The sequence below is a fragment of the Borostomias antarcticus genome (genome assembly GCF_949987555.1).
Source record: "Borostomias antarcticus genome assembly, chromosome: 37".
NCBI lineage: Eukaryota > Metazoa > Chordata > Actinopteri > Stomiiformes > Stomiidae > Borostomias > Borostomias antarcticus.
Genome location: NC_140270.1, coordinates 998284 through 1023283, shown reverse-complemented (window position 1 = coordinate 1023283; position 25000 = coordinate 998284). Strand labels below are relative to the sequence as shown.

At 44.1% G+C, this 25000-nt stretch overlaps 3 protein-coding genes across 3 annotated transcripts in view; 1 reads left to right on the top strand and 2 right to left on the bottom strand.

Annotated features, from left to right (window-relative positions):
• Positions 1–8617, bottom strand: part of LOC311328045 (uncharacterized protein) — a gene marked incomplete at both ends in the record, with an annotated part of 12872 nt that extends 4255 nt beyond the window's left edge. The window contains 6 exons of the mRNA XM_084461161.1: positions 1–15; positions 5694–5882; positions 6020–6185; positions 6734–6967; positions 7210–7305; positions 7931–8617. The exon at positions 1–15 is cut by the window's left edge and continues 806 nt beyond it. Of these exons, the coding sequence (XP_084317287.1) occupies positions 1–15; positions 5694–5882; positions 6020–6185; positions 6734–6967; positions 7210–7305; positions 7931–8617 (1387 nt within the window). The remainder of the gene's footprint in view (positions 16–5693; positions 5883–6019; positions 6186–6733; positions 6968–7209; positions 7306–7930) is intronic.
• Positions 8618–11382: 2765 nt separating this feature from the next.
• zcchc4 (zinc finger, CCHC domain containing 4) lies at positions 11383–22270 on the top strand. Its single transcript, XM_084461210.1, has 13 exons — positions 11383–11563; positions 11672–11790; positions 11920–12002; positions 12639–12917; positions 13566–13646; positions 18567–18639; positions 19111–19261; positions 19493–19593; positions 19731–19852; positions 20952–21027; positions 21400–21451; positions 21835–21991; positions 22081–22270. Exons 1-13 carry the CDS (start codon positions 11449–11451, stop codon positions 22148–22150), a joined length of 1479 nt encoding a protein of 492 aa, XP_084317336.1. The 5' UTR covers positions 11383–11448; the 3' UTR covers positions 22151–22270.
• On the bottom strand, positions 13805–17043 carry LOC311328104 (E3 ubiquitin-protein ligase TRIM62; the record flags this gene model as incomplete). The annotated part of the gene is made up of 6 exons (XM_084461230.1): positions 13805–14406; positions 14984–15117; positions 15189–15210; positions 15308–15572; positions 16153–16248; positions 16813–17043. 6 exons carry the CDS (start codon positions 17041–17043, stop codon positions 13805–13807), a joined length of 1350 nt encoding a protein of 449 aa, XP_084317356.1.
• Positions 22271–25000: the final 2730 nt, after the last annotated feature.

Here is a 25000-nt window from a genome sequence, read left to right as displayed (position 1 = left end):
TGCTCCCTTCTGGTTCTGTGAGAGTTTGGAATGAGAAATATACAAGAAGGAAACAGAGTGAGAGAGAGAGATAAAGAGAGGGGGGGGGGGGGGACACAGACAGGGACATAGAGAATGAAAGGGAGAGAGACAGGGACAGAGAGAGAGTGGAGGAGATACAGAGATAGAAAGAAAGAGATATAGAGGGAGAGAGGAGAGAGATAAAGTGAGGATAGACAGATGGTGAAAGGGAGATGGAGAGACAGGGAGAGAGAGTCATAGAGGAGGAGAGAGGGACACATACGAGACAGAGAGAAAGCAACAGAAATAATTAGGTTTAAGAAACCATTCCTGTTATTGGCTTGATATTTTCTACAAAAAGAATATAATGGCACTGAGCAATAATGGCATAGCGATACATCATTCTAATAAATCATGGTGTAACATTATGGAAACAGACCTCCGCCCACGAGTGCATCTTGTGGCTCTGTGCGTGTGGGCAGGACATGTTTGGCTTTGCTCTGTGACCCTCCCATGTCGAGATATGGCCAATTCAATTCCCCACATTGACAATGAATGGTGGGATTTTTCCCTCCTGAGCCTGTCCAAAAAATGAATGGGGGTGAATGGTCGGCCGTGTTTGGGTGGCTTGTGGACCTGGCCCATGTTTTGGATCCACTCCAAAATCGAATGGGTTCTAAGTTGACCCATGCTACACCCCTCCACTGAGTTTTGTGAAAATCGGTCAAGTAATTTTTTACATAATCCTACTAAAAAATACAATCAATACATGAATAAATAAATAAACCAACCAATCAACACAAGCCACTGAAAACGTTCTCTCTCACCCTGTGCTTTCGCTGGGTTGGAGGTAATAAACACACGGCAAACAAACAAACAAACAAACAAAAACATTACCTCTCTCTCTCTGCGCTGTTGCTGGGGTGGAGGGAACGAGATCCTCCCTCTGAATATTCAATCTCTCTCTGTCGCCGGGTGGAATCACATTCTCTGGTCTCAGGGTGACTTTTGTCTTCCTTACTGTCAACAGATGAGAGAGAATTATGGGTATTATTATTAACTACGGCTTAATAACTGCTACTGACCTAATCTTCTATTCAGTTTTAATCAAGTGTCGACAGTGTGACTGAAGATAAAATGATTTGTGAATATTATGAGTTCAATGAAGTTGAAACAATTTCACAATGTATTGTCCTTTATATCATGACTTAGCAGAAATATTGTTTGAAAAAGTGCACGCTCCTGATTTAGATTAGATAGACAGGAGAATGGAGCTTTAATGGAATTTATTTTTTATAATAAATTAGTTAATATACTATTAATTTATATTATATAATTTTATAATAATTTAGAATATCTCTAACGCATGGGGTAGGAGGACAATAACATACTGTATGATAGATAATCATTTTCTTTAAGCTGTGTCTTGTGGTAAGGGGGCTGTGTTTGTATGTTTGTATTCTTATTGTTTTCTTTTTGATTGTTTTGTTTTATTTCTCCAATTGTGGGAGATATCCTGGAGTGTGAAAGGCTTATCTTTATGTTTCATGATGTTTGTTTATGTGTACATTTAGTTTGAGGATATTTAAGTATTGTGCCGTTAGCTGGTGGTGGTTAAGATTCTGGAATATAATGTTTTCTTTTTGTTTTGTGATCAATAGAGGTGTCTGAATAATCCCATGAGGGATTCCATGTGTATGACCAGACACAAAAATAAAATATATTCATTCATGCAGTCTAAGCTGAAGTTATCAATAACACACAGTGATCAGTAAAAGATGAGCACACATATTTGTTCTGACAGAAGATGGCAGAGACAGACAGCCTGTGTGTGTGTGTGTATGTTTACACACATGTGTGCATACATGTGTGCGCTTGTGTGTGTGTGTGAGAGAGAGAGAGAGAGAGAGAGAGAGGGAGAAACAAAGATAGAGACAGAATGCACATCTTTAACTAATCTTTTACTCGTTAGTACAACAGCTTTGCATTGCTGGTAACAGACGGACTGATGCTAACTCTAGGACTAACTATAACCCCCTTCTCCTCCTCCAATCATGTCTTCATTTTCATTGTGAAACGAATGCAAACGTAATGCTGCTACTAATGTAATGATGAGGGTTTAACCGAATATGTTCAATGTGACAGGAACAAATACAATCAATTTGAGAAAGATTTTCTTTGATTAAATAAATAATGTGTCCTTTTTATTAATCGCCCTGATCCTCAGAAACTGTGACATCATGTCAGAATCACTACAGTATCAGTTTTATGTGGAGAGAAAAGTCGTTACCTGCAAAATATGTCGACTGTTGTCATAAATTAAGGTAAACAAGTTCTGTAGCAAACGTGTGACTACATCTGTAAAAATATTACCACCTCCCCATGTTATTATATTATAAATTGCATTGTTGTTAGATGGTTTTGATTTCACAGTATTGTTATTTGTATATTATCATATTAATTTATTATTATTGGTCAATGTTAATAATACACTGTTTTTTATTAACATAACAATATTTAAATTTGAATTTGACAGAGGCGGAGAGAAAGGGAGACAGACAGAATAAGTTGTACATATGAGAGAGAGCAGGGGGGAGGGACAATCGAAACAACAGAAACAATCCAAGGTTTAAGAAATCATTCCTGTGGCTTGATATTTTCTACAAAAAGCATATAATAGTATCGAACAACAATGGCATAGGCTACCGATAAATCGTTCTAGTAAATCATTTAAACACAGAGGTGTAAAATGAGAAACTCACTTCTTTTGTTTACTGGATATTCAATCTCTCTCTGTGGACGTGTGGAAACAGCTTCTCAGGTCTCAGTATCACTTGTGTCTTCCTTACTGTGAACAGAGAGAAAACAATGGTTCCGCATCGTAACCCTAGTTCTCTGAGTGGAGCAACGCTCCTCATTAGCTTAACCAATCGTAGCTAGCTACGTCGACTGAAGAAAAAAAAACATACAAGCCCCCTACGACCAATCAGAACACGTGCACCGCTATAAAAGGGAACCAAGACTGTTCATCTGCTCTTAGCCGAAACTTCCAGCGAGCAGACTGGGGTTCAACAAAGTCTGCGCCCTGTGGGGCTTCGCTCCACTCACAGAGCTAGGGTTGTGATGCATAACCATCGTTCTATTTCGTGGAGCTCCGGATGGGTCCATGTGCAAAACGGCCTTATTCCCATCACCGGTGATGAGAAGGACGGTCAGCGCCCGCAAATCGCTAACCCACTTGCCTGAGGTCAAAGAGAGAAGCAAAGCGGTCTTGATCGAAAGCCACTTTAGGGAAATCTGATCCATTGGCTCGAATGGAGCTCCACAGAACCCGCTCAGGACCGAAGGCAGATCCCACGGTGGTTTTATGCACAGGGCGAAGCAGCCAAAAAACACTTGACCAGGGAATGCCCATAGACCGCACACCCCGGCCAACAATGGTAGGATTTGGCCCGCTGGTGGGAAAGCATACAGTAGCACCTTCAGCCAGGGGAAATACGCGAAGGCATCCACTCCTAATGGAGGCTGATTCAGGGAGAACCACAGGAAACACTTTGCATTCTCTTTCGAAGCAAACAGGTCCACCTCGGCCATCCCGAACTGAGCCCAAAGTTGCGGCACATTCTGAGGATATAGGCTTTACTCACCTGGTTGCGCCCCAAGACATCAAGTCTGCCCCGACATTCAGGTGACTGGCTATGTGCCGAGGCATCAGATTCCGGAGGTTGACATGAGCCCATCACCACAGCGCCACCGCCAAACGGTGAAGCGGCAGTGACCGAACCCCTCCCTGCCGGTTGATGTGAGCCACTGTGGTCTGGTTGTCTGACCATACCAACCATCGTGCCCCCTCAACACCGTCTTCAGCTCAAGTAGGTTGATGTGGCGCCACTCTCTGGCAGCCCATAAACCACCTATGGCCCGTAAACCACCCATGTACCACCCCAGTCTTCTAGAAACGTGTTTGTGAAAAGTGTGACATGAGCCGACATCCTGCCTATTGAAGCTTGCGAAATTACGCACCGGTCTCTCCAATAGGGATCTTGATGGAGCTGTGCGAACCACCTCTGGGTGCATCTCAAGTGCAGCAGTTCCAGTGTCAACACCACATGAGCTTCTGCCATGAGGCCCAGAAGATCACTGACAAAACTAAGACCGCAGAGGGGCAGAAAGTGAGACTCTCCAGCATTTCTGTCCTTGGCTTGGACAGGCCGCTCTCATGGCGCCCGTGTCCAGGCTGATACCAAGGTAAACAACCTGACGGGCCAGCGATAGAACACTCTTCTGCTAGCTCACCACCATGGCGGCATGCTTCAACGCCAGAAAAGGGGCGATGGAGCGAGAACCGGCAGGTTGTCCAGGCAGGTACACAAGAACCCTGACACCCTGCCGGCCCAGCGGCCTCAACGCCATTTCTGGCTGACCCCTGATGTCATGCACTGCAGAAACATGGAGTCTTGTCACCTAATTTGCATATGCAACCGAAGCCGGCTAGGCAAACTTTTGTCCTTTGTCCCCAGGCGGCGGAGCCAGGAACGAAGGCAGTGGCGATCGGGTTCCAGCAGCGGGGAGCTAGATGTCATCGCTTCATTCCAGCCAGCGACCCCAAAAATATAGAAGTCCTAAAATTATGAGTGACATGGCCAGTTTAGACATTATAATGAATGTACAGAGAACAGGAGAGGGAAGCTTGTGTAAAGGGAGAGATAGAGATGGAGGGAAGGAGAAAAACAACACAGATATTCAAGGGAAAGAGGGTGATGAAGAGAGGGAGGGAGAGAAGTATAGAGGGATGAGAAGGATGGAGACAGGAGATAGGGTGTGATGGGAGTAGAGAGTAAAGTAAAGAGAACAAATTCCACAAATGTTCCTACAGTACAAATAATGAGAAATGTCTTTCATTTTCACAGGTCTTTATTTTGTTGTTTAGGTAAATAACCATGCAAGAGAAAACCACTAACCAATCACAAACAACAGCAGTCATACTGTAAACACTTCCATTTCAACAGTGAGTACAATACTGTATGTCACCAAACACTTGATAATATAACAAGTAACTATTTATGTCGATAGCATGTCAGGCAGTGATTCTATAGTCGGTAGAGTCGTCTGGCCCCTGGGTGATACTGTTTTTTGCTTCCCTCTGGAATATGTAGGGGTGGGACGTATGCCCACCTCCCTTGTTCTCTGTAAAGCGCATTGTGTTGCCTCGTGGTATGAAATGCGCTATACAAATAAAGCTTTGATTGATTGATTGATTGATCTGATTGATTAAGCAGCATTTAGACTATCCTAGCTCAAGCTCAGAAGCTCAAAGAAAAGCTAGCCCCATTCTATAGACTGAAAGAAGGTATCACTCCTCTACCACAGTTTACTAATCTCTGCACTGTTATTCCAATTCCAAAGCAAAAACCCAGGATAGAGTGGCTGGGTGAATGTGGTCTGGACTCTGTGGAGGAGGGTCAGTGTGTCAGAGCCACTGTAGAAGGCCAGAGTACCTGCCTTGTGATCCAGATACACTCCTACTGTGGAGGATCGAGGACCTGAGACTTTAGTCTCAACTTTATTATGGTAGAAACTGTAACCGTCACCAGAGCACCGCAACATCCAGGACTTGTCATTTCCACCAAACCAGGAGCTGCTGTCTGTCCTGCTGATGTCTTTATACGAGACTGCTATGTCAACAGTGTTACCTCTCCAGTCCACCTCCCAGTAACAGTGTCCAGACAGACCCTCTACGCACAGAACCTGGGTGTAGCCGATGAATCTGTCTGGATGGTCCTCATATATCTGAGGCTGGAGGTGTTTCACCGTCCTGTAGTCCTCAGACAGAGAGAGGTGTGTGTTTGCTGTGTTTGGGTCCAGCATGAGCTCACAGGAATCTGGGAGCAGAGCAGAGACCAGATCAGAGTTAACAACAACACGATCGTTCATCTGTCTCCGTGTTAAAGCTGGTGTTAGTATCAGGATGTATCATTCAACATGTGTCAATGGAGAGTTGGAGACTTTGGAGACTCACGTTGTAGGAAGTCCGCTCTGGGATTTTGCTCGGGAGGCGGGAGCTCTATGGAGACTTCTGACTCCAACACGCCTGTGAAGGAGATCTTGGACCACCCTTCGCCCTTGATCACGTCCTCTAGTTTCGCTCTGACTTTAGAGACGGCCTGAGTCACCTGACTGAAGTACTGAAGATTATGAGCAGAGAGGCTGGGTGGGTCTGGAGATACACTGAGAGTGTAGAGAGACTTGTAGGTCTGGGGAGAGAGAGAGAGAGAGAGAGAGAGAGAGAGAGAAAGAAAGAAAGAAAGAAAGAAAGAAAGAAAGAAAGAAAGAAAGAAAGAAAGAAAAAGAAAGAAAGAAAGAAAGAAAGAAAAAGAAAGGCAAAAGGAGGACAAAAAGGAGGAGAGTAGAGAGACAGAAAGACAGAAAGAAAGAAAGAAAGAAAGAAAGAAAGAAAGAAAGAAAGAAAGAAAGAAAGAAAGAAAGAAAGAAAAAGAAAGAAAGAACAAAATAAAGAAAGAAAGAAAGAAAAAAAGAAAGAAAGAAAGAAAGAAAGACGAAAAGGAGGAGAGTAGAGAGACAGAAAGACAGAGTGTACACATTATGCAGGGATGATAAAATGATTGTATGTCGCTTTGGATAAAAGTGTCTGCTAAATGACTGTAATGTAGTGTAATGTAGTGTAGACAGTGAGTTAAAGTTTGTATCGTAGCAGCCAGGGTAGTCCAGCTACCTGCAGGAAGTGGATGTGGTCATCTGTGTATGAGAGCTCCTCCAGCTCAGCGTCTCTCCTCTTCAGCTCAGATATCTCCTGCTCCAGTCTCTCCACCAGGCCTTCAGCCTCACTCACTGCTGCCCTCTGCTGGGCTCTGATCAGCTCCTTCACCTCAGTGCGGCTTTTCTCAATGGAGCGGATCAACTCGGTGAAGATCCTTTCACTGTCCTCCTCTGCTGCTTGGCCAGAACGCTGTAGAGAGGGAAGAAAGACAGAGAGTAAAGAAAGAAAGAAAGAAAGAGATGGAGAGGGAAAGAGAAAAAAGAAAGAGGGAGAGAGAAAGAAAAAGAAAGAAAGTTAATATAATAATCATGAACGTGATAATTATACCTTTCCTATACTTTCCACCACCATAGCTCCAGTATGGAACATGTAATTGTTGTCATATGACAACCCTCCTTGAATCATCCAGTAGTCGATATCCTGATGCTGACCTGGAGAGACTCCACAGTCTCTTGGATCTCCTTCATCTCCTTCTCTCTCTCCATGACTCTCTGCAGGACTTTCTGCTGAATCAGGCCTAACGTGCTCTGGAGATAAACACATTCAACAACACATTAGAGTTACAACAGAACTCCCTGTCACAACATATCTAACAGCAACATACCGTATGTTCAGCTACTAAATAGGATTTGAACTCCTAACTGCCCAGAACAGATGTGAACTATAACGCTTGGGTTGTGGTTACATACATGGTGGGTGTTAGATCTAATATTAACCCTTTCGATACGACCACGTCACCGGCAACATTTAAAAAATATCTAACACATATTTAATAATATTTAAAAAAATATCTAACAAATCTAAAAAATTCCTCACTCCAACACTTGCTGAAAGCTGAGAAACTGCGCTTTCTAGTATTATAGGGAAAATCCAATTAATATTCAAAATGTTGTCACTGTACTTTCAGGGTTAAAAGGGTTAAGAGACATTCTGTAAAATACAATCAATCATCTCTGTGATTAAACTTCTCCAGTATTTCCTGAGTCCGCACTTGAAATTATATCGTTCACCATGACAGCCAATAAGCAGTTCCGACTAGACGTTGGACTCACAAAAGACACAGACAGGAGAATGGCACTGCCATTCAGAAAGAGAAAAACATTTTTAAACTCAACAATTATTACCGATTTTTCATAGTGCTTCTCGTCTCACCTGCTTCTCCTCCCTCTCAGCTTTGGCTGACACCACATCGTGACCTTTATGGTCATCTAGGACACACATCAGACAGATACACAGCTGGTCGGTCCTACAGAAGCCCTCCAGAAACTTGTCATGACTCGCGCAGATCCTCTCCTCCAGTCGACACGAAGCTCTGACCAGCAGGTGCCTCTTCAGAACCGGGTACTGGTAGTGGGGCTGGAGGTGAGTCTCACAGTAGGACACCAGACACATCAGACAGGACCTGAAGGCGCTCTGCTTCCTGGTCCCGATGCAGAGGTCACAGGGCACTAGGGGTTCCGGCTCTGCCTCAGCTGGGGTCATCGGCTCGGCGGGCGCGGGCTCCTGGGCGGGCTCCGGCTCCTGGGCGGGCTCCTGGACTCCTCCCGTCTCCTTCAGCTTCTCCACCTCCTCAGCCAACACGCTGTTCCTCACCAGCGAAGGCCTCGGGGTGAAGCTCCGTCTACACTGGGGGCAGCTGTAGACGCCCTTCGCCTCATCCTGGTTAAAGCAGCCCTCGATACAGCTGCTACAGTAGCTGTGACCACAGGCGAGGGTGACCGGATCCTTTAAGACGTTTAGACAGACAAAACAGGAAAACGTTTCCTGGTCTAGCAGGACTCCCTCCTGTAAGGGACTCTCTCCCTCCATGTTGGTTTGTAAGGGACTCTCTTCCTCCATGCTGGTTTGTTATGGACGGTCCTCAAACACAGAGACAAGAGAGAGAGAGAGAGAAAGAGAGAGGGGGGGGGGTAGAGAGGGATGAGTGACTGATGCAAGTGACAATGACCCATATGCTAGCAAGCCTTTCAACTTTGCCTGGTTAATAAACAGTGAAATCTGACTGGCTGACTGTGTGACTTTTCACACGAATATGCAATAGCTACCCCTCGATTTTAAGGTAACATCCTGTCCCCGCAATGAACGTGACAGTATGACTGATAGTTATATACCACGATGTGGGAAAAAGAGTTATTGATTAGGGGACAATGAGGTGTCTGGCTATTATAAACAGTTTGTTGGCAAACAGATTTGACAACTGGATAATTGATACAGTATGTCGCAGAGCGAATATGCAGTATCATACATATCATCGTTCATGGCTCCGCTTCGCGTCGTGCCTAACAACGCCCCCTAGCTGTTATAAAATCACTATAACACACGGCCTCTCGTGGTTTATTGCTTAAATTTAGAACCCATGTTGGCGCACACAGAGCCATGGAATGCATTCAGGGGCGGAGGTCTGTGCTTTCTCAGCATCATTTCTAGTTAAAGGTATGTATTATATGATATTTTGCTTTAATTTTATGCTTAATGAGTGATGTCAGTTTGTAGTGCGATCCGATTGGTAAATGTAGGTCTACCAATCTATTTAAATGAGTGTCTCTCCCTGTGTTCTGGAAAGACAACTTGATGAAGGTCATGCGACCGAAAAGTTGTTTTTAATACATTGATCAACTGCAAGTGAAGAAGATTGTGTAGGAGTTCTTTCTCTCTACTCTTAGACTAAGAGTTTTTAATGAAGAACATGCAATAAGGACACAATGTGAGGGAGAGATAGAGAGGGGGAGAGAAAGAGAGACAGACTGAATATGAGAGAGAGAGGGGGGAGAGAGAGAGAGAACATGCAACAGAAATAATGGAAGGTTTAATCATTCCTGTTCTCGGCTTGACATTTTCTACAAAAAGAATAGCATTGAATAATAATGGCACCGTGATACATCATTCTAATAAATCATTCAAACACAGAGGTGTAAGATTATAAAACGAGATACAGTGCTCACCTCTCGTTTCTCTGGATATTCAATCTCTCCCTGCGTGTGGAAACAGCTTCTCAGGTCTCAGTATCGCTTGCGTCTTCCTTACTGTGAACAGATGAGAGAGAAAACCGTGGCCTAAATAAAGACTACCGAGCCGATGCTCTATTCGGTTTTAATCAAGTCTCGATCGTGAGTACATGACGAGAGGGTAGAGGAGTTTACGATTACAGGACCATGTGAAAGTGTGGCATCTTTGTCTGGTTGTAAGCGGGAGTTACAGCTTCGTTCGTGTGCTGTCAGGCCCAACCCTGTTATCTGAGTAAGTCAACAAGTGCACGTTTCCCCCACCCATTATGCATGTTCCCTTGTGGTAACAAGCCCCCTGCCTCTCACTGACTCTTGAGTTTTGATATCTAGCCTATACTGTATATCTGGCTAGCATAAAGCTACGTCTAGTAGTAGGGTGGGTGATAATACTGCACTACAAAGGCAAAAGACAGTAACTTAAGTGCAGAAGGATGATGACTTTTTGCAAATGGACAGCTCAAGTACATTGACACCTGCCATTAGAATGCGTCTCCACATGTGACTTAAGTGACCACTTGTGATTGGATCAATTCGGTCACTTTCTGTATATGCAAATAAACACAGTAACTTTACATCATTTCAACAACATTAGCTAGCCAGCTAACCCAGCTGGCATTGTTAGCTAGTTATCTGGCTTGCCTAGCTAACCTCTGTGATTATGCTAGTTAGCATAGATAGTTTTAGCCAAAGGAAGCTCACGCCATGTCCCAATTCCCATATTACATCCAGAACAACTTTACCCCCAAAATAACAGCTAACAATAAGGTGGACTCACTTCAAATGTGTTGAGTTTCTCATAGGCAACGTTAGCTGGAACATGATATGGGGCATGTTCTGACATTCTAATGTTGCAATTCTAACTTCATGAAATTGTGTAACCTTTATTATTTCCACAAAACAAAATGACTGCACCCCCTTTTTCCGGATAGCAAAGTGACCCAGTTCTCTGTATGCATCTGATGAGCTCTGCTCATGCAGCCCACATACATTTTATTCAGGAAATGTACTTCTAATGGCTTTACTTGAAGTTGTGTGCCTCGGCCTGCTGGACAAATTCTGTTACATTTGCATCAACATCCTCAAGTCAAAGCTTTTATTATTTTTTGTATTTTATTATTATACTTTTATTATTATTATTAGTTTTTTTTTTTACGAGATACAAATACTTGTAGCCTACTAATGCACGCTAGAATTTATGGGTTGCGCTCATTGGCAACATTTGTATCTGATATTAGACTATTTCTAATAGATAAAGTCTATTAGAGTCTAAAAATCTAGATAAAGACTTTTCTTTTTGCCACTGCTTTCTAAGAGGAGCTGTGTTTACCAGTATACTGCACTGTCACTTTTATTCCTATTTGTCCTGCTTTTTGTTTAAATGTCTATAATGACTTGCTTTTTGTTTTAATGCTTTTAATTTGTCCTGCCTTTTGTTTTAAATGTCTATAATGTCTTGCTTTTTTTTAATACTTTTAATGTCTCATGTAAAGCACCTTGAATTGCCCTGTGGCTGAAATGTGCTATATAAATAAACTTGCCTTGCCTCGCCTTGATATCATTCTGTGACGTCAATTACCCGCGACTTGAGACAGACCTGTCAAGCAGCGTGCGTCTGATATTTTGATAAAACCTGATAAAACAGATCGGATAGATCTAATTTACAAGATGGATGTGGAACTAGGTGATGCAAAGCCTACTGAAGAAGAGGGTGGAGATGATGAGTTTGGAATAGAAGTCATTCTTCAAAAAGGGGATAAAAAGGCACCATCGTGTCCTCATGGTAACGTGACCAAATAACTGGTTAGATAGTTGGTCTAAAAACTAGCCCAATATTACAGTATCGGACAGCTATTATTGATAAATCACAGGTTATTTTGTGTTTTTCCAGGCCCAACCCTGTTATTTGAGAAAGTCAACAGAGGAGAAGAGAAAGGAAGGAGGTTCTATGCTTGTTCTGCTTGCAGAGACAGAAAAGAATGCAACTTCTTCCAGTGGGAGGAAGATAAGGTAAGTAGGCCTATCATGTCACGAATGGATGTCAAACTTGGATTTAGTTGTGCCTGATTGCTTGCATTGAATATAACTACACCTTAAAATGGATTGTGTTGAATGTGCTGTGACTGGATGTTTGTGTAGGTGTCAGAGGCCAGGCTTTTGGCCAGAGAGACAGAGAACAAGTCCAAGAGGCCTCCCTTCACCCACCAGGAGTACTGCTCCAGGTAACAAGCTTGACTATTCAGGTCTGATGCCGGGCTCACACTAAAGGATATTTAAAATCCTAACCAATTTCGAAATCGGGTTACATCACGCACATAAGGAGAATCTTAAGATGTTCTTCTTGCGCATCTCAAACAAGCACACACAGCAAGATTTGAAAATAACGGCTCATCACACACTACAGGATCTTATCGTGCCCGAGGGAGCAACGAACCACTGGTCTTGCCGTCTCGCTTGTAAAGTCGGGACATAATAATCTTAAATATCAAACTTGTTTGATATTATCGGAGCCGCCCCGATGGGTCTGCGAGCCGATCGGGAGGTATAAGATTGGATGTGTAAACCCCTCACATTACAAGATCATCTGGGCCGATTATCGGCCCCGACCAACGTTCCAGACCAGATTTCTCCTCCGATTGTCGGGAGGGGTGAATCGGGGATAAATCGGCCTAAAAATCCTGTAGTCTGAGCCCAGCATTACTGAATAGAAACGATGACATGAGGTCAGTTGTGTCAAATTATTAGCAGGTAGTCAGTCTACCACATGCTTTTTGAGCCCAAGACTCATGGTACAACAGTCATTTTGAGTCGAGCACACCAATTTCTCAAATCAAATTTCGTTTTTCTTTCTCCCTCAGGTTCAAAGAGATCCTATCCCTGCCTGATGACCAGAGGCGGTTCTGTCAGGAATGTCAGCTCCTCCTTCTACCTGGAGAAAGAGGCACCCACGCCGGTCATAAGGCGCCCGTTGATGACATCACAGACGCCCAGCTGAGACGACCCAGCAAGCTGCTGCGGCCCCTGGAGAACAAGAAGAGCAACGCCCAGTACCTGTTCGCCGACCGCAGCTGCCACTTCCTGCTGGATACCCTGGCGGGGCGAGGCTACAGGAAGGTGCTCTGCGTGGGCACGCCCAGGTGGGACTCATTTATATGGGACTTCCTGTTATGATGTTCCGATAGCCAAATCTGTTCAGTTTTTCATTATTTTCAACAAGGAAACTGCAAATTCTAACATACAAACATGGCATACATCACATGGATATCTCAAAAAGAGTGTGAGGGATGTGTAATGTCTTATGCCGGGCTCAGACTACAGGATTTTTGGGCCGATTTATCCCCGATTCACCCCTCCAGACAATCGGAGGAGAAATCGTTGTTCGGGGGCCGATGATCGGCCCAGATGATCTTGTAATGTGACGGGTTTACAGATCCAATCTTTTACCTCCCGATCGGCTCGCAGACCCATCGGGGCGGCCCCGATAATATCAAACATGTTTGATATTTAAGATTATTACGTCCCGACTTTACAAGTGAGACGGCGAGACCAGTGGTTCGTTGCTCCCTCGGGCACGATAAGATCCTGTAGTGTGTGATGAGACGTTATTTTCAAATCTTGCTGTGTGTGCTTGTTTGAGATGCGCAAGAAGAATATCTGTTAAGATTCTCCGTATGTGAGTGATGTAACCCGATTTCGAAATTGGTTAGGATTTTAAATATCCTGTAGTGTGAGCCCGGCATTATACATATGAAGTATGATGATTGATTGTAATTGTTGTGTTTCAGACTTCATGAGCTGATCAAGCTGAGGAACCTGGAGGGGAAGAGTAAGCCAATGAAGAGTCTACTCCTGGACATTGATTTCAGGTCAGTTTTATTTACGTATAACTTTACACTGAATCTCTCACTGCTTTATCTGAGTTTTATAATGCGTGGAAGCATGGTTTCAGAAAGCACACACAAGCACACAGCTTGGAATCTCTATCCAAGATTCCGGAATTCCGGATTCCGGAATGCCGTGAAGCCTAGGGGTCGTTGAGGTCACGGACCCGCACGTGGTTGGGGCACACCTGACCCTCGGGGGGCCTCAGGAAGCGGACCGCCGGGTAGAGGGGCTCCGTGAACTGGTGATGGGCCCTGTCGAACGCGGCGGACAGCGCCGCCGAAAACTCCTGCAGGACTTTCATGGTGTCGGCGTCGTAGAACGCCAGCCGCCCCTTGGCGTAGTCCACCCACACGCCCACCGCGCCCGGCGGCGCGGCGCGCCCGGCGGTCTGGCACGCCACGCTCCGCTCGTTGTGCCAGGCGGAGAGGCGGCCGTCGCGCAGCTCCACGCACCACGAGTTCCGGTTCCGGCCCAGCTTGGCGCCGGCGTCGCGCCCCTTCCTCTCCAGGCGGCCGTAGGCCACGCCCACCGCCCAGGCGGAGCTGCAGCCGACGCCCACCTCCCAGTAGCTCCGCCCCGTCGTCACGGGCGCGGAGCCCAGGGCGCAGCAGACCTTGTCGAACTGGAGGGGGTGTTCCGGAGCGGACCCGGACGGGTTTGAGTAGCATAGGCTCCGCCCATCTTCCGCCACTGCGATGTGGCTGTGGCTGGTCTGCCTGTCAATCACCACAGGGGAGGAGTCTGAAAGCAACAGAGATGCTCATTGGAGCTCAAGCTACCCACTCTCAGTAACTCACATTATCACAGGTCACATTATCACAGTCCACATGATCACAGCCCACATGATCACAGTCCAAGGTTATTAAAGTTAACGAAAACTAATTAAAAAACGAAAACTAGGTGTGAAAAACATTTTCGTTAACTGAAACAAAAATAAAAACTAGGCTTTACAAAAAAACGATAACTAACTAAAACTGTTGTGTGTTTACAAAACTAACTTAAATAAACTAAAATTGTAGAGAAAATGTCCTTTTTCATTCCATACATAAGCCTAGTATTTTGGGTGGATATTAAATCTATCCTCCTAAACTAAAACTAAGCATTATCAAAAAAATATAAAATAAACTAAACTAGCAAATCTGCTTTAAAAACTAATTAAAACTAAACTGAAATTGAACACAAAAAGTTAAAACGATATAAAAATAAAAACTAATGAAAAAAGCAAAACTATTATAACCCTGTCACAGCCCACATGATCACAGCCCACATGATCACAGCCCACGTTACGGTACAGGAAAGCAGACGGTGATCATGTTACCGAGCAGCAGAGTCTTCCTGAGGAGCTGGGCTCGGAGGTCTTTGGAGATGAAGCGCAGCGTTCTCAGAAGCCTCTCGACCCTGTCCTCATCCAACCTGATCTCCGTCTCCGAGGCCGACGCCTTCTTATGACAGCTAGGAGACAAAGGTACAGACCAGAGTCCCGGTAAGATACGATAACGGCTTGAGACGGGACGACCTTTCACCTTTCATCAGAGGAATATTCACCTGACATTCTCAGAGTGATCCTGAAAGAAAGCCACATGGGGAAAAAAACGGTTAGAGTGTCACAGCGCCCGGTGTCAACGTCCGTTTTATGTGCTACCGCCATTTTGAGCTCCGGGGGCCACCACCTGCGCGTCTCCTTCCCCTCCGCCCCGCGGCCCCAGTGCATTCTGGGTGGCGGCGATGCTCTTCTGGACCTGAGCCAGGTGCTGGTCCCAGTCCTTCAGAACCTTGTCCAGCCTGGCGCTGGTCTCCCGGCGGTCGCGCTCCAGCGAGTCCAGAACGGCCTGTTCATCGCTCCTCAGGGTCGCCCGCATGACCTCGAAGCTCTCCGCCACCTTCTGCTTCTTCGTCTCGGTGCTCCTCTTCATCACAGAGAGGAGGGAGAATAGGGTACAGGTCGAAGGTTAATTTATTCAGAGATAAAAATGTCATATCACGATTATAACGACCAAAATTATCACGGTTATCAGTATTATCGCGGTATTGTAAAATGTGCTGAAAATTTCAAACCACAGATACACACTTTAATAATTTCAAGTTTTCTATTGAAAACCACAAATACAATTAGCAGCACTAGCACTTTTTTTTGCATTGAAATTAAAATAAGTCTTTGAGACTGTGGCTAGCTTTGGTTGATGCTGGACAGTATTTACAGTGAGTTTTTCCAAAAGCAGGGCAATCAAGCACGGTTTTAATGATAGAATTATCACGATAAATGTAATCAAATTTAATCACGGTTCATCATTATACCGGTTATCGTTACATCCCTAAATTTAGTTCTGGCTCCCACAGGGTGAGCGGGTACTGGTGACAATACAAGATCCCTCTGGCTGAACCTCCGTGCTGTCATCCGGTGTTATCATCCGGTGTTATCATCCGGTGTTACTGGTGGTGTTCTTGCAGTGGGACGTACTGACCACAAGGGGGCAGCGTTTGACTTACAGAGAGGTCGGTTCTGCGTTTCTTCAGAGACTGAATGTGGGCTTTTGCTCTGGTCCTCTCGTCCTGCAGCTCCTCCAGTCGTCTGGACAGCTCCTTCTGCAGAGCGGGTTGAGATAAAAACACGCCGACTCATGATAATCGCACTTAGACTGGATTCTTAATGAATGTGCTCCTAATTGACGTCTTAATTGACCCCTCGTCAACTATCAGTTGCTTATAGTCTGTGGTCCAGCTGTCGTGACACCATGAAGCCGTTGTGAGTTTAAATCGGTTGTATATCATGAGACATCATGGCTGAGGCAACGTTATACCACTCTACCTTCACACCATTTGATTGATTGATTTTATTTATTGATTTTTAAGACAGGGACAAGGTACAGTAGACATTTACCCTATAGAATAGGGAGAGATGCACTGTACAAGGTTATAGCTAAACAGCTAATTTCCACCCACAGTCCCTGGGCAGATAAATATACAGTCTTAAAATAGTGGGGCAAATAGTACACAGTAGGAGAGTTACATACATAGAAGGAATACAAAAAAGTTATATAGCAGAGATTTCACTCATCCCTATACCCTCATCCCTATACCCACATCCCAACCTCCCCAGACCGATGGTTGATGGAACAGATTTGACTCTGTTAATTAGCGGAGTTTTACCTCCGAGAGCTTCCCGGATTCAGCCAGCCTGCGTAGGAGTTTGGGGGAGCGAGGGTACGGCTGGACCACACCGTCCCCCGTTGAGTCTGTGGGAGACGGGCCGAGGCAGCCCTCCTGTAGTGCGCCCTGACCGCCTGAAGGGGGAGCTCCAACACTACCCTGGAGGAACCGAGTATCGCCGATGGGCACTGCTAACCCCACAGCATCCGATAGGGTGTCTTGTTCTGCCATCTTACAGCTGATAAAAAAGACAAAAACATACTGATTAGGGCTGGGTTAAAAAGATCGATTAATCAATTCTGAATCGATTCTGAATCAAATGATTCAGAATCGATTCATGAATCCCAAAATCGATCTTTTATTTAATGCATGAATAAATGAAGGAATGAATAGTTCATTAATTCATTCAATGATTCATTCATTCATTTTTGGAAATCAGTATCGATACCCAGCCCTAGTATTGATGTTGCATCACTTGGCAGTCATGTAATTAAGGTTACATCTATAAAAAAAACAGGTTTTAGTAACACTAACCGAATCCATATTGAATCGAATCGAATTGAATCGTGATAATCGATTCTGAACCTTGTGAATCGGAATCGAATCTTGAAGTTCGAATCAGTACCCGGCCCTAATACTGATTTTGGTACACTCTAGTCTCTTTGTAGCCAAATAACACATGTAGCACTTCATATGAAAGCATGCTTTGCTGCTGTGGAAGTATCACTCCTTCAACAAGGAAGTGGTTCCCCTGGCTTTAAGAGCATTGGTATGCGCTCGGACTGAAGCTTCCTCTGTCGAAATATGCCTGCGCTTGCCTGACAGGCAAGATCAACCTGAAAGGCAAACGCTACATGGTTTTTTTGTACAGTACTGCTAGCTACTCTTGCATACCATAGACACTTCCACTTCCACGACTTTGCAATACAACCGTCTAAACGTGTTACTCACTTCCTCTGAATAAATGGCTAAAGATTGTAGATCTTGATACTCACAGCACTGCTCGCCTGTTCCTCTCTGCTATGCGTGTCGGTTAAATGTTTCCTGAGTTTCGAAAAGGGTGTGTTGCGTGTTGACAAGCTGACGCCTGCGGTTTGTGTGTGTGTTTTGACAGAGTGTGTGTGTGTGTGTGTGTGTGTGTGTGTGTGTATTTTGACAGATATGGAGTGTGTGCGTGTGTGTGTATTTTGACGTGTGTGTGTGTGTGTGTGTGTGTGTGTGTGTGTGTGTGTGTGTGTGTGTCAGTCAGAGAGAGAGGGTGTGTGTTAATATCTGCGCCCACACGCCTGGTGATTCTAACCCTGAAGCGTGTACTTTACCCACTTGGTGTATCGGAAAGTTTTTTAACCCTGTAAACTACTGTTTACTTTTCATTACCTATAGTAGTGATATGAGACTGTAGCAACGTTTCAGTCCAAACACCCCCTGGTCACACATTCAAATCAGGTTTTTACGTACATTACATTACAGTCATTTAGCAGATGCTTTTATCCAAAGCGACTAACAATAATTGCATTTAACGTAGGAAAAGCCAATGTACTACTACTTGCCAGAACTCACAATGCATCTTCTTTCTAAAACAAGTGACTAAGAGCATCATCTAGTGCTGAAGGCAAAGTGCAAGAATAGCAATCTAAAGTACAGTGCAATGTAATATAATAAGTGCTTAGGAGGGAGGATTGTTGTAGTACTTCTTGAAGAGATGAGTTTTGAGCCTGCGACGAAAGATGTAGAAATCTGTTCCTCTGTTCCAGATATGCCCAGTTCTATGGCCGGGATGAATTCTGCCACTACAACATGTTCAACCACCACTTCTTTGGGGGCGAGGTAAGAGTCTTGAACCCTCCTGTATGTTGTTGTTCCATTAAAGAGGTTTGCCCTGACCCACACTAGACCAGTGAGCTGTTGTATTCTTTTTTTCAAAGATATTTTTTAGGGCTTTTCAGCTTTAAATGTTATAGGACAGTGTAGAGAGACAGGAAATGAGAGAGAGAGAGAGAGAGAGAGAGAGAGAGGGGGGAGGACATGCGGCACAGGACCCGAGCCGGGAATCGAACCCTGGTCCGCCGCGCGAAGGACTAGCCTTCATATGGGGCGCGCCTTACCCGGTGAGCTACCGGGGCGCCCCAGCTGTTGTGTTCTTTAAAGCAGACATTTGTTTCTTTGATTGTAAACTTAAAACAACTTTAAATCCAAAACACTGTCAATCTATACAAAAGCCCATGTTTGTCAGAGCCCTATTTTGTGTCGATGTTCCCTTCATACTGTAAGTGGTTAGTTCTGTATCCCTCCGCCCAGGCTGCCAGTGGCGTCCTGCAGACCTTCCTCGGCGAGGGCGAGGGGGAGAAGGTGGTGATGGTGGCGGACCCTCCGTTCGGAGGCCTGGTCAAGCCCCTAGCCGACACGTTCTCACTCGTCTCACAGACCTGGAGGAAACTCCAGAGCCCCGGTGAGCTCCCGACACCCGGTGGTGATCTCCGGTATTACAGCACCACACAACGTTTACCAGTCAGTTTAAGAATAGAAGACTTGTTTTTTTGTTACGATGCGGCGAAATTTCCAATCAATCAATCAATCATGATTGATTGAATTATTTTTTTTGCGGCGAAATTAGTATTTGTTTATTGGTATATTTGGAAGTGATGGAAATGCCAGAGCTCACAACCTCCTCCCTCTCCAGAGAACGCTAACAAGGAGATGCCTATGGTCTGGATCTTCCCGTACTTCTTTGAGCCTCGCATACTTGAGTGCTTCCCTTCTTTCACCATGCTGGACTACCAGGTATTACTCCTACACACACACACACACACACACACACCACACACACATCGGACCACAGTGCGTCTGTACATGCGCACAGCTATAGAGATGATACAAGTATATAACTGAGTGATAATGACTTGCGTTGTGTATCGTAGGTGGACTATGATAACCACCCCCTCTACAAGCACGGGAAGACGGGCAGGAAACAGTCCCCTGTGCGTCTGTTCACCAACCTGGCGCCCCGAGACATCGTCCTGCCTAAGGGAGAGGGATACCGGTACGCTGGCACAAACACTACAGAGTCCAATGAGATTTAAAGGGGTAGTTCCTAGGGCTGGGTTTAAAAAATTTATTCATCGATTCTGAATCAAATGATTCAGAATCGATTCATTAATCCCAAAATTGATCTTTTATTTAATGAATGAATGAATAAATGAAGGTATGAATAGTTCATTAATTCATTCAATGATTCATTCATTTTGGGAAATGAGTATTGATACCCAGCCCTAGTATTGATGTGTTGAATAACTTGGCAGTCATGTAATTAAGGTTACAGCTAAAAAAAACAAAACACAGGTTTTAGTAACACTAACCGAATCGATATTGAATCGAAACGAATCGTGATAATCGATTCTGAACCTTGTGAATCGGAATCGAATCGATTCTTGAAATTCGACTCTACACCCAGCCCTAGTAGTTCCACATTTGGAACTTTGGAGCCTCGTTTACGACTACAACCCATAATGTTGTTGACTGATGGAGAACATTTCAGCCAAAGCATTTTCCATGCTTTCTCTCGTTCGGGCGTTAGTGGCGTGCTAATGCTAGCACAATACAGTAGAAACGGCTAGCATTCAAATATGAGGACAGTCTGTCTGGGGCTCATTTGAGTTTTTTTACCATAATTTTTGAAGTCCAACTATTGTTGAACCCATTCTCTTACTATCAACATGACAAGTTGCAACTGCCACATTCGAAATGTCTGACTTTGATGAGGAGTTTAGTTTATCTGGCGATCCTTGCTTGTTTGGAGTGTTAATAAACGAGTTTTCTTTGAATGCTAGATTGTGATAGATCTCGGTTCAATTGAGGTAGCATTAGCATGCCGCTAACGGCACAACGAGAGACGACATAGAATCAGCTGAAAATGTTCTCCATCAATCAAGAGCATTATGGGTAAGTCTCTATGAGACTCTATGTACAAAATTCTGAGGTAAATTGTTGACCCCAGGAAAGGGGAAGTGAGAAATCTAAATGAATGTTTACTTGTTGGGCTTCTGAAGGAATTCCTTTCGGCGCGAAAGTATTCCACCATATCCAGGAGAGTCCGGGTGAAACTGGGTCCGTCTGTCTGAGTGCCGTTGTTTCCATCCTAGGTTCTGCTCCGCGTGCGAGAGATACGTGTGGTCCCAGAACAAGCACTGCTCTGAATGCAAAGTCTGTCCCTCAAAGGTACGCTTCAGTATTATATACTTTTATCATTTTAATTTTCTTGTAAAGGCATTGTGTTGCCTCTGGGTATGAAATGCGCTATACAAATAAAGCTTTGATTGATTGATTGATATACACCGCAAACGAGCAGTACAGAATACAAATACAATATACAGAATGTAGTGCGATGAGTGTATATTCAGTAAGTGTACAGAATGTGTGTGCTGTATATATAAACATCACAAACGCGTTACACTTGACCGTAGCAAATTCCTACTGTAGTATGTTGTAATCTACCTGGCAATAAACTGATTCTGATATCTAGTGTTGTCTGAAAACGCTTTAGTTACGGAAATGCAGACATGAGACAACTGTCCCCCCTGTCTCTTGCAGGACGGCAGAGAGTGGAAGCATTGCTCCGTGTGTCAGAAATGCGTCAAGCCATGTAAGTTTGAAATACTCAACAAATTCCCCTGGCGGCTGTAGCTCAGTTGGTAGAGCGGGTCGTTCAGTGATCGAAGGGTCGGCGGTTCGAATCCCAGCTCCGACTGTCCACATGTCGAAGTGTCCTTGAGCAAGACACCTAACCCCAAATTGCTCCCAATGAGCAGGTTAGCACCTTGCATGGCAGCTACCGCCATTGGTGTGTGAATGTGTGTGTGAATGGGTGAATGAGAGGCCATTGTAAAGCGCTTTGAGTGCCGCTAAGGTGATAAAGCGCTATATAAGTGCAGTCCATTTACCATTTACCCCTAGTCATAGTGTCCCACCCCACGCAGCGGTTCGACGGTCTTAACGAGCGCTCTCTCTCCCTCTCCTCGTCCCCAGCGTGGAGGCACTGCCCGTCGTGTTCCCGCTGCGCCCTCCCGGTGCACCCCTGTGGGAAGACCCAGGGTCAGGACCAGGAGGGCTGCTTCGACTGTGGCAGCCGGGCGCACAAGCGCAGGGCGTGCCCGCTCAAAAGAACACAGACGAAGCAGGACAAGTAGGTCTCGTTGTTGTGTGTGTGTGTGTGTGTGGCGTTGATATTTGCCTTTCTTTTGGCCCTGTCTGAACTTGCTCTCCCTGCAACAGACCCAAATCCAAGAAGTTGTCTGGAGCCGCACGCAGAGCCAAGAAGATGAAGGCAGCACTCATCACATGACCTACAGTTCTGGAACTGTCATGGCCGCCAAGCGGCGTGGAAGAACGTGCGTGAATCAGAGCAATACTGTTTGTAAATGACCTGTTTATAACATCAAAATGAGATCAGTACTGTTTGTAAATGACATTTTTATGTGAATAAAGTTGTCACATACGCGTCTTATTTCATCTGTTGACGTTTTCTTGATTTCCTAGTTTCATATGAATTCTCACATTTCGGGCTATTATTCACTTTTAGTATGCATCAGCCATAGGTAGTATGCATTGTATTTACATTGTGTGCATCAACCATGTCGAGTGTGTATTTAACATAGTATGCATCAACCATGGGGAGTATGTATTTAGCGTAGTATGCATCAAGCACCCGTTTTAGTCATCACTTGAGGACAAATGTTAGGTTTTGACCTCAGAAGTCTGGTCTAAATACGAAAATACAACCAGATTAGTGCGTGAAAATGGAAAGACTTTTTATACAGAACTGATGAAAAACATTTGATCATACTTGTGTGGGAGACATAATTGGAAGAATATATATATATTCCAACCCAGAGGCATGTATAATTGTAGTTGAGAAAATAGGATTTCCTTTCTGCTTCCCGGATGGGTTTAACTTGAAGATCACAACTTCCTTACTCTCCTCTTGTAGATGTGTTGCTCTGGAGATCGACAGTAAAGTGGGTGTTTGCTGCCCTCTAGTGGTGAGATATGATCTGGACCAGAGCTCAGCCACGTCTCACTTCAGAGTGACCGAATCAGGTTGACGACCCTGGAGGATAAACCACATGGATACATTACAGTTACTACAACACTATTATGATGTCATTAACACTATACATCAGTATTATGATGGAATTAACACTATACATCAGTATTATGATGGAATTAACATATATAATATACATCAGTAATATGATGTAATTAACACTATATATCAGTATTATGATGTCATTAACACTATACATCAGTATTATGATGTCATTAACATATATAATATACATCAGTATTATGATGTAATTAACACTATACATCAGTATTATGATGTAATTAACACTATACAATAGTATTATGATGTCATTAACACTATACATAAGTAATATGATGTAATTAACATATATTATATACATCAGTAATATGATGGAATTAACACTACATCAGTATTATGATGTCATTAACATATATAATATACATCAGTATTATGATGGAATTAACACTATACATCAGTAATATGATGTAATTAACATATATAATATACATCAGTATTATGATGGAATTAACACTATACATCAGTATTATGATGTAATTAACATATATAATATACATCAGTATTATGATGTAATTAACATATATAATATACATCAGTATTATGATGTAATTAACACTATACATCAGTATTATGATGTAATTAACATATATAATATACATCAGTATTATGATGTAATTAACATTTTCTGCATCAGATATATCATATTAATGATAGTACCTACAGGGACTTCCTGTGACCCCTGAACTCTGTATGGCAATCGCACATGTAGTATATTAAAATAGAAGCCAAAGAAGCTTTGTGGACGATGATTCATGCTACATAATTGGGTTAATCTTACTTAATCGTACTTGTATTTAATCCATGTCTGGGAAAGTGTCGTGTTTTTTTTTAGATGTTACTTGCTTACTATGTGAGCGATGTACTGTATGTTATGCAATATGGACACTGTGATGTTGATTATGAAGCGAGGATTACCTTTCTTCTCGGCTTTTTGGCCCTCGAGACCAATCTCGGCATAGGTCACATCTGCTCCAGCTGCAGCGCCACCTACAGTATGGCACACGGCACGACACGTTCAGGGTCAACTATGGGCCAGGTTAACTTCCCAGATAGCGAGCGGATCTGGGCCATATACAGGCCAGATCTGGCCCTTAGTTCCGGCCCATATATGGCCCAGGATCATTACACATCCGCTTGCTATCTGGGTTTACAAGAAAAAAATATTAAGACTAGTTCCGTTGAAAAGATCTCACTTGTACTGAATCTTTGTCTGGGAATGTGTCACTATTGTACAGTATGGAAAGTCTCACAACTGTACGGTATTTTACAGTTGTCCTTCGTGTATCGTGTTTCCTTGATGAAATATTGCCTTCACAGCAGACCACAGTGGCCCTGTACCCAGACTGCAACGTCAACGTGGATCACATTTTACTGAACTTCCTGGATGCGTTGCGACACTAACATCTACATTCGGTGGAAATATGTTGTCGCAACACCTGAGGAGTTAACCAAGGCTTCGCTGGAAGACAGCGTCAGCCGGTACACAAGGTCAAGGTCAACTTTATTTATAAAGCACGTTTAAAATCAACCGAAGTTGCACCAAAGTGCTGTACAATATATCAAATAAACTAAAACAAAAAAACAGAATAAAGTGCACATAATCACAGAACAATAAAAGGACAGGACACAAAACAGGACAGGGGATGTAGGCTATCAGGCCGCAAAAGCCAGTGAAAACAAGTGCGTTTTAAGCTGAGACTTAAAGAGCCCTAGGTTCTGTGCGTGTCTAATGTGTGGAGGGAGGCTGTTCCAGAGCACGTGTGTGATGTTGCACGCTTGCGCGGTTCCACACACTCGCCTCACTTCCCTCAGATTCAGTCGGCCAGGCGTGGGCAGCACGGCGGCTCAGTGGTTAGCACTGTCGCCTCACAGCAAGAAGGTCCTGGGTTCGAATCCCGGTCGTTCCAGGTCCTTTCTGTGTGGAGTTTGCATGTTCTCCCCGTGCCTGCCTCCCTCCGGGTACTCCGGCTTCCCCCACCATCATAAAGACATGTGACGTATGAATGTTGGTGGTGGGAGGGGCCGTAG